Consider the following 9523-nt stretch of genomic DNA (forward strand, 5'->3'; position numbering starts at 1 on the left):
CAGTGGGTTAAGCCTCTGCCTTCTGCTCAGGTCATGATCTTAGGGTCCTGGGATCGAGTCTCGCATCGGGCTCTCTGCTCAGCGGGGAGCCTGCTTCTCCCCCCACACACCACCTGCCTCTCTGCCTACTTGTGATCTCTCTGTCAAATAAATGAATAAATAAAAATCTTCAAAAAAAGAATCTGAAAAATGACAATGTAAGAAGACTGTCGCTAAACCATCCCAGAGGAGTCCATGTGCTTCTCGGAAATGACTTCCGGGGTGCGGTGCTTGTTGGGATGTAGGAATTAACAGTAACATTTCAGCCGATAACATGTTATCCTGCGGAATTCCTTAGCGGCCCTCTCAGGCCTCTTGTGAGGGCACAGGCAACCACTTTTCTGCCAAAGGCCAGAGAGAGAACATGTGCGACCTTGCAGTCCAGGAGGTCTCGGTTCCGATCACTCAACTCTGCTCTGTAGCATGAACGCAGCCACAGGCAATGCATAATTGAACGGGCACGGCTGTGTCCCGATGAAATGCTATTTACAGAAATTGGCAGTGGGCTCGATTCAGGTCAGGGCCCACAGCTGACAGACCTCAATCTCAGGGACCCTCCCTCCTGATTGCAGAGGAGGACACTAAGGCACATGGAAGTCAAGTGACCCTCCCAAGTACACCTGACTGGCCATGTTGCCCTTGAGACTAGAATCTACATTTATCCACGCTAAGCCAGTTTTCTTCTTGTGAAGAGAAAATCCATTTATTCATCCGTTCAAGTATTTGCTGAGAATCTGCATATACCAGGCATGGTACTAGGCCCTGGGTATGCCTGAGTGAAACAGGGACCACATGGTCCTGTTCTTAGACAACTTATGGTGGAGAAGAGGCGCGCATAGAAGCCAATACAATTAGTGTGAGAAGCACCACAACAGGGGCGGTGTGTAGGGCATCAGAATACGCAGGCACCACCACAGGCAAGAAGCAAACTCTCCTTCCTGCTGGGGAAGGTCCAGCCCTTGCTAGCATATGACCATTACACCCGGTATCGGCTCTTCCCAATTCTGCCAATTCAGTTTTCCTCTGAAATCATGAAATATGACTGTGTGTGCAGCTCATTTAGCTGTAAGAGCCTGGATTATCTCCACTGACCTTTGATCTTTCCAATTAAAAAGTTTTTTGAGTTCACGATCTGATCCATGTCTGAACGGATGGTCCCCTCCAGGCCCTTCGTCAGAGCACGGCACTCCTCCTTCAAGGCACTTAATCCTTCTGAAACTTGGTGTCGAACCAGGTTGTAGGCTTCCTCAAGAAGCTGCAACAGAGAACAGCACAGAAATCGGGGCTCTGTCGTGTGTGAGCGCCTGCAGGAGTCAAGTAGAGCGGGGAGGGCTAAGTGCAGATTCTCTTAACGTAAACACGACTGCAGGCACACTCATTTTTCTTCCCGGATTTGAGCCTGTTTGGATTAATCCTCATGTTAAGTGAGACTGGGCAGAGTCAAGGTGGGCAGTTCTCCACCCAGGGAAGGAATTATTAAAAAAAAAAAAAAAAAAAAAAGGAGGAGGGGGAGGAGAAGGAAGGGGTAGGGAGGAGGAGGAGGAAGAGAAGAAAGAAGGAAAGAAGGAAGGAAGGTAAGGTAAGGAAGGAATGAAGGAAGGGAGAGAGAAAGAAAGAAACCAAGAAACTGCCCTAAAAAAAAGGAGGGAAAGGGATGTTCATTTTGAATAGCACAGTCACATAGCAAAGTCATGGCTTACGCCGAGCCAGGCCCTCTTTCTGTCATTCTTCTTCCCCTTCATTTTCGGCAGAAGGTCCGTCTGAAGGGTTGGCAGGAGGTCCTCCATCACCAGGTTACTCAGGATCTGGGGAGAGGAAGACAGGCCCAGAGTGAGTTGGGTGGAGACTGGTCCATCTGAGCATCGGGCCAGCTGACGTTGTCATGATCGGCCGTGCTGATCCTGGCAACCTAAGATTGTCCCGGCTACATCAAATCCGTTAGCTGATAGTTTCATTCTGGTTCTGAGGCTACAGAAATCTCAACTAAAGAAAAGGTAAACGTTCTTGAATATCTGCGAACAACAGTAATGTCTGCTAACGGTTCACCATCAGAAGGAAAAATTCCTCATATTCACACTTCTTCAGAAACTAGAAGAATCTAGTGCATTTAAGATAAAAGGCAAAATTTTAATAACGGATAAGAGTGTCATTAGCAATCTCATGACTTGGTTTTGGTGGCTTGAGGTCTTGATGTGTCCTCTGAGACCATCACGCCTCCTCAAGCTCCCTTGGGATCTGCGTGTCTTCATGCTCTTTGTCCCTGCTGTCCCCTGAACCCCACCTCCATCATCCTTAAAATTTAGAGAAAAAATGAGCAACAAACACTTGGAACAACTGGACATTTAGGGGGTGAGTAGAACATGGGTGAGGGGATCCAAAGTCTTCAGAACTTTAAAAAAAAAAAAAAAAAGTTTGCTCCCAAGTCACTCCTAAAATTTTGGTTGGCTCTGTGAAAATGTGTGTGTGTGTGTGTGTTTTAAATCTGACCATGTTCTCTATGTCCACATATTACAATGCTCCATGTAACACCAACTTCTCCTTTTTTAACCAACCACCTCCCCATGAACTGGAGATTTGCTTTTCAGATTCAGTTTACTATGAATCTTTTGGGGTTCACAGCATATTTTTCAATATCAGCCTGCAAGACAAGATTTACAAAAGAAAAAGAGTAATTTGGGGAATGGAGAATCATTTGACATCCGTTCTATAAATTTAAAATAATATTTGTGCAAAATAATTGACCTCCTTCTCATACAAATTCAAAATAGGCTTTGGGAATTACAGAAGATCTCCTCCTGAGGTCACTGGTCAGCCTCATGCTAGTGAAAATGGTCATGAGCTCACTAGATCTTGCCTTTCACCAAGGGCTCTGTTACAGCAGGGTGGAACATTTTAGCTGAAGGGTCCAGGAACACTCCCAGGGTAGAGGTGGGTGAGTTGTCCAATCCCCCTGTGCCTGGGGGCTACTGGGAGAGAAGGCTGCTCAGGTCAGTGCGGGGAGTGGGGTCCTGTCACCTGCAATGTAGAACTTTGTGGTGTGACAAAGATTATAATGGGGATAGGATTTCCCCAAGTCCTGGTAATTCATTGGCGGGAATGTTTTTCTTCCTCAACCATTCTCTGGGAGCAGTCAAGAGGTGAACCAGAATTTTTGAGGAATTTGAGAGGAACGTGATATGTGCAAACTTCATGGAGATTAGCAGGTCCAACAATTAGATTCAAGTAGGTCATTAATAACATGGATCCTGCCCGCGTCCTGCTCAGGGGCGTAAGTCCTTAGTTGGAACGTATGTGCCCAAGACTGATGGAAGTGTAGCATTGGGAGAATGAGCTAGGAAAACAAGGAGATGGAGGCGGGACTTAAAATCAATGAGAAGTATTATCTTAGTTGAAAGTGTTAAATTCAGGGTCATAATAATTGCTTAACTCATCCTTTTGCAGATATTAGTTTGAGTCTGAGCATAAGCAATAAGGGGTTGGGAAAGAAGAAAATGTTACGAAGGCCAAAGGAAAAAAAAATACTCCATTTGGGTAGGTCATAGTTTTCTTTTAGTCTTTCCCATATAATGTTTCAAGAAATTGAGTTCTATTTTATTTATTTATTTATTTATTTTTTAAGATTTTATTTATTTATTTGACAAACAGAGAGCACAAGTAGCAGAGAGGCAGGCAGAGAAGGAGGGGGAAGCAGGCTCCCCGCTGAGCAGAAAGCCCGATGTGGGGCTCGATCCTAGGACCCCGGGATCATGACCTGAGCCGAAGGCAGAGGCTTAACCCACTGAGCCACCCAGGCACCCCGAGTTCTATTTTATAATTTAGGGACCTGAAACAGAAATACATCTGGGGAAAAGAAAGAAGGGGAAGAGGAGTGGGTTGCAAGGGTGTGGGGCCTGGGAACACCACTGGGCAGGCAGAGCCTCGAACTGCTGAGGCCCAATTGTGCCGTCCAAACGCTGAGTAACCCCTTCCTCCACCCTTCACCCCACCGCCCCCAACCTTGTGCCACCCCCTCCCCTGCCCAGGGTCCGCTCTGAGATTCCCTACCTGGGTTGGCTTTTCATGAGCAGGGTCCAAAGCCCTGGGGCTATTCTAGGGAAAGTAGCCAGTCAAATAAATGAACCATATTCATGAAGGGGGTCCTCAACCTTCTCCCTCAGAATAAGATCTATCAAGTTTCACCACAAAGGCCCTAAAAATACTACTTTTGCTTATAAAAGAAACGGTGTGTGTATGTGTGTGTAAATTAAGTTGCTGGGATGTGTAGATTTTAAAATTCCATCGCACATATAAGAAACCAAACATGCCATTAGGTCAAAATTAACAAACCCAGGTTTACTCCCTGAAGGCCACACCGTGGGTTGCCTTCCAGATGCTGACACTATGGGGAAGGTGTGAAGTCCAGAGAGACTGTCTTTCTTCCTGAGACTGGTCCCATGGTCTGACCAGGCTGCCGACCTTGTGCCTTTTATATTACTGAGTGGCCATCGGTGAAAGAATCACTTAAAGGGGTCACATAAAAGACAACTCTGAAATGTATGGAGAAGGCCTAAAATGTGGATAGTTTTCTTGTCTTGAAACAACCTGTTCTGTGGGAATTATGAGCTACTTTCTCAGCTCACCTGATAAAGGCAAATTTAAATTTATAATAATACTTATAAAATAATAAATACATATTTATTACATAAATATGTTACTGTAATAAGTAATAAACACCAAGTACCTGAAAGTACTTTACATTTTGCAACCTCATTTGATGCATTTTTATATACCATAGGAACTATATTCAAGTTCTTACTAGTATATAGATTTTTTTTTTAAAGATTTTATTTATTTGATAGACAGAGATCACAAGTAGGCAGAGAGGCAGGCGGGCGGGGTGGGGGGGAAGCAGGCTCCCCACTGAGCAGAGAGCCCGTTGTGGGGCTAGATCTCAGGACCCTAGGATCATGAACTGAGCTGAAGGCAGAGGATTTAACCCACTGAGCCACCCAGGCGCCCCACTAGTATATAGATATTTTCACCTTAATCACCTGTAGGCAAATTATCCTAAGATATTTGCTCTGCTTGGATACTTGCCTGACAAATAACCACCGCCACGAGGGCCCCCCAGACTTGCTACATGAGTCATTACTATGAAGATAATAATTAACAATGCTGAACATCTTCTGAGTACCAGGCCCTGAGGCAGAGGGGGTTAAGACAAAATGATGATCAAATGCTCAGCAGATATGAAAAAAGTGCAAATAAATCCAGTGGTTTAAACAAAAGATGTCATATTCTCAAACTCGGTTATGTCGTGCCATTTCCTACAACTACTTGGTAGCTGTTTTTTGGCCCCTAATCTCTTTTTCTGGTGAGCGTTAGGACAGACGCTGCTTCAGCTCCACGTGTGAGGTAACATGGAAGCCTCCCCCGGTGGGCCCCAGATGGGGGTTTTGGAGCCCACGTCCTTCCATTTCCTTTCACCCGCTTCTCCACGCAGAGCCAGACATGGCTCAAGATGTGTTTCCATCCCAGACTGGCTCTGTGACCTCAGCCAACCTCTCTGAATGTTCCTTCTTTCACTTGGAGGGTGTTGGACAGACAGTCCTTGAAATGCCCTTCAGTGCTCACATTTTAGGAGTCTGATTTCCCCATAGATACTCAGACTCCTGGGGGAGCAAAACTTCTCACTGGGTCACTTGGTAATCTCCAGCTTTTACTGATCTCTTCTCTGTTTTTGTTTTGTTTTGTATTGTTCTGCTCTCCCACTTAGGGTATTTTTTTTTATACTGCAAAATTAGCACCTTCCTACCACTGCCTGGTGCTAATGCTTTATGATGTCCATATATGTGCAGAGCCACACACAGTTCTAACGCTGCCTCGTTCTCTGGATGTTTCTAGGTATGCCTTGCCTCACCACGATGGCAAGGGATGAGTCATTTAGTTCTCTCGCACCTTCTAGTGCTTCGCACCTATCAACCCAAAACAAAAGGCAGAAGGTCAACAAAAGAAACATGATACTCCATGCAAAGAAAGGATTCATTAAGTACCTGCTTTCAATGGCATCATGAAGGCATGTGAGCTGTCATGAGATTTCAAATGAAAGGAAAGATCAAGCAAGGAGCATAGGTAAACTTGAGGAGTTAAGAAAATGTTGAACTTGGTAGACTCCCATAGTGGGTGTTGATCTTCCACTGGACCAGAAATTGGAAGCCATCATTTCCTCCGCCATTTGTCCACTTAGCATGTGACCATAAAGCTATCAACTGCATGGGTCAGGGACCGACCGTCCTGTCCCGCCCATCTCTGGGTCACCGGCACCCAGCATGGTACCTGGCATAGCGGCTCAATAGTTGTTCAGTGACTAAACCTGGACGAATCACTTGACTGCTATATGTCTCCCTCTGCTTTCTCATTTACAGAATGGAGATATGGGTAACCTCACGAGATCAGTAAGACGAACAGAATTAGGATTTGAGCATTAAAAAGCATTACACAAAGGTATTTTAATACTGGTGTATATCTAAAATATGTTGGTTTACATGGTAGGCTAATCAGCATCAAAGGCTTCAGCCTCCCCTTTTGCTTTCATTTTTCTTTTCGGCATAAGTACAGTTCGTGCTTAATCCTCTCAGGTTGATAAATGGATGTGCTTCCCCCAAATATCAGAAACCAAGAATTGGCTAAAGTGCTGGAAAAAGTCTCAGGCTGAGAAATAAATGAGTTTAGAATCCTCCAAAGGGGAGGGGAAAAAAAGAAGCTTCTGAGTCATATGGTTAAACAATGAAGAACAGCCCCATCATCACAAGCAAATGTTTTTGGCTTTAGAAGTTTAACGACCATACGAAGGCAAGGCCCCATCTGGTCTCTTCCAAATAGTGTCTCCTAATAACAAATTCCACTGGCCCCCAAAAGAGGCACTTGGGGAGATGAGGGGAAATTAAAGAATAGCATTGTTGGACCCTGTGTGCCTCTAATTAAATAATGCCATACCCAGCCTCCTCCTCCTGGCTGAATCAGCCATGTGATTGGTGTTCTCATGGACACAGTTTCCTTGGAGATTTGTAGCAATGTCCCTGGTACCAAGCCAATGGAGGTACTCAGCCCATGACCAGCATTTAATCAAGGTCATGGGAAATTATATCAGGCCACAGGGGATAGAAAACTAGAAGAGGTAAATAAAATGCATAGAAAACTGTCCAATGCTTTTAAAATGTGTTTCCCTGACTTCGTTCACAGATCATTCAATAAGTAAAGACAAGCATGTGCCAAAGAGTTTTCCAGCAACATCTCACTTAATGCTCAGAACCCTGCAAGGTAAACATTATCATTACTCTCTTTCTCAGAGGACTAACCCGAGACGAAAAGAGGTCCAATAACTTGGCAAGATTTAACCCGAGTCCACTGACCTAAGGCCCCACCACACACTATGCACTTTGCCACACTGCTCATGTTTGCTTATGGTCTAGAAGCATGAGGCCAATTCAAAGAATCATGCTTTGTGTCAGAAGCAGTAGAAGCAGCTCTCCCCACTGCCATTGCAGGGTTTCAAGCTGCCCTGTTTACTGCCCAGTATGGAGGTGTTTGGAGAGGGTCCCTAATAGTTTGTGGATCAAATGCTTCTAGATGATTCGAGAAATGGCCTTTGGAACCACATCTTCCATTCTTCCAACTTTTTTGTTTGTTTGTTTGTTTTATGACTCTGACTTCCCACAACAGACAGGGAAGAGGATCCAAGTGCACTAGAGAAGAATGTGTATTCTGTTGCTTTGGGATGAAATGTTCTGAATATATCTGTGATGTCCATCTGGTCCAGTGTGTCATTTAAGGCCTTTATTTCCTTGTTGATCTTTTGCTTGGATGATCTGTCCATTTCAGTGAGGGGAGTGTTAAAGTCCCCTACTATTATTGTATTATTGTCCATGTGTTTCTTTGATTTTGTTATTAATTGGTTTATATAGTTGGCTGCTCCCACGTTAGAGGCATAGATATTTAAAATTGTTAGATCTTCTTGTTGGACAGTTCCTTTGAGTATGATATAGTGTCCTTCCTCATCTCTTATTATAGTCTTTGGCTTAAAATCTAATTGATCTGATATAAGGATTGCCACTCCTGCTTTCTTCTGATGTCCATTAGCATGGTAAATTCTTTTCCACCCCCTCACTTTAAATCTGGAGGTGTCTTCGGGTTTAAGATGAGTTTCTTGTAGGCAACATATAGATGGGCTTTGTTTTTTTATCCATTCTGATACCCTGTGTCTTTTGATTGGGGCATTTAGCCCATTAACATTCAGGGTAAGTATTGAGAGATATGAATTTAGTGCCATTGTATTGCTTGTAAGGTGACTGTTATTGTATATTGTCTCTGTTTCTTTCTGATCTACTACTTTTAGGGTCTCTCTTTGCTTAGAGGACCCCTTTCAATATTTCCTGTAGAGCTGGTTTGGTATTTGCAAATTCTTTCAGTTTTTGTTTGTCCTGGAAGCTTTTAATCTCTCCTTCTATTTTCAATGATAGCCTAGCTGGATATAGTATTCTTGGCTGCATGTTTTTCTCGTTTAATGCTCTGAATATATCATGCCAGCTCTTTCTGGCCTGCCAGGTCTCTGTGGATAAGTCTGCTGCCAATCTAATATTTTTACCATTGTACGTTACAGACTTCTTTTCCCAGGCTGCTTTCAGGATCTTCTCTTTGTCACTAAGACTTGTAAATTTTACTATTAGGTGACGGGGTGTGGACCTATTCTTATTGATTTTGAGGGGGGTTCTCTGAACCTCCTGGATTTTGATGCTTGTTCCCTTTGCCATATTGGGGAAATTCTCTCCAATAATTCTCTCCAATATACCTTCTGCTCCCCTCTCTGTTTCCTCTTCTTCTGGAATCCCAATTATTCGAATGTTGTTTCGTCTTATGGTGTCACTTATCTCTCGAATTCTCCCCTCGTGGTCCAGTAGCTGTTTGTCCCTCTTTTGCTCAGCTTCTTTATTCTCTGTCATTTGGTCTTCTATATCGCTAATTCTTTCTTCTGCCTCATTTATCCTAGCAGTGAGAGCCTCCATTTTTTATTGCACCTCATTAATAGCTTTTTTGATTTCAACTTGGTTAGATTTTAGTTCTTTTATTTCTCCAGAAAGGGCTTTTATATCTCCCGAGAGGGTTTCTCTAATATCTTCCATGCCTTTTTCGAGCCCGGCTAGAACCTTGAGAATCGTCATTCTGAACTCTAGATCTGACATATTACCAATGTCTGTATTGATTAGGTCCCTAGCCTTTGGTACTGCCTCTTGTTCTTTTTTTTGTGGTGAATTTTTCCGCCTTGTCATTTTGTCCAGATAAGAGTAGATGAAGGAGCAAGTAAAATACTAAAAGGGTGGCAACAACCCCAGGAAAATATGCTTTAGCCAAATCAGAAGAGATCCCAAATCGTGAGGGGGGAGAAAGGAGATAAAAAGAGGTTCAGAAAGAAAAAAAAAAAAAAGAAAGAAAGAAACAATTAAAAAAA

At 43.7% G+C, this 9523-nt stretch overlaps 1 protein-coding gene across 1 annotated transcript in view; it reads right to left on the reverse strand.

Annotated features, from left to right (window-relative positions):
* The window catches only part of LOC111150692 (family with sequence similarity 129 member A), a 164775-nt gene that overhangs the window by 19336 nt on the left and 135916 nt on the right, over positions 1-9523 (reverse strand). The window contains exons 10-11 of the mRNA XM_022508239.1: positions 1740-1844; positions 1132-1294 (exon numbers count right to left, since the gene is read on the reverse strand). Coding sequence (XP_022363947.1) covers positions 1132-1294; positions 1740-1844 — 268 coding nt within the window. The remainder of the gene's footprint in view (positions 1-1131; positions 1295-1739; positions 1845-9523) is intronic.

The sequence above is a fragment of the Enhydra lutris genome, unplaced genomic scaffold (assembly GCF_002288905.1).
Source record: "Enhydra lutris kenyoni isolate GAN:26980312 unplaced genomic scaffold, ASM228890v2 scaffoldscaffold24, whole genome shotgun sequence".
NCBI lineage: Eukaryota > Metazoa > Chordata > Mammalia > Carnivora > Mustelidae > Enhydra > Enhydra lutris.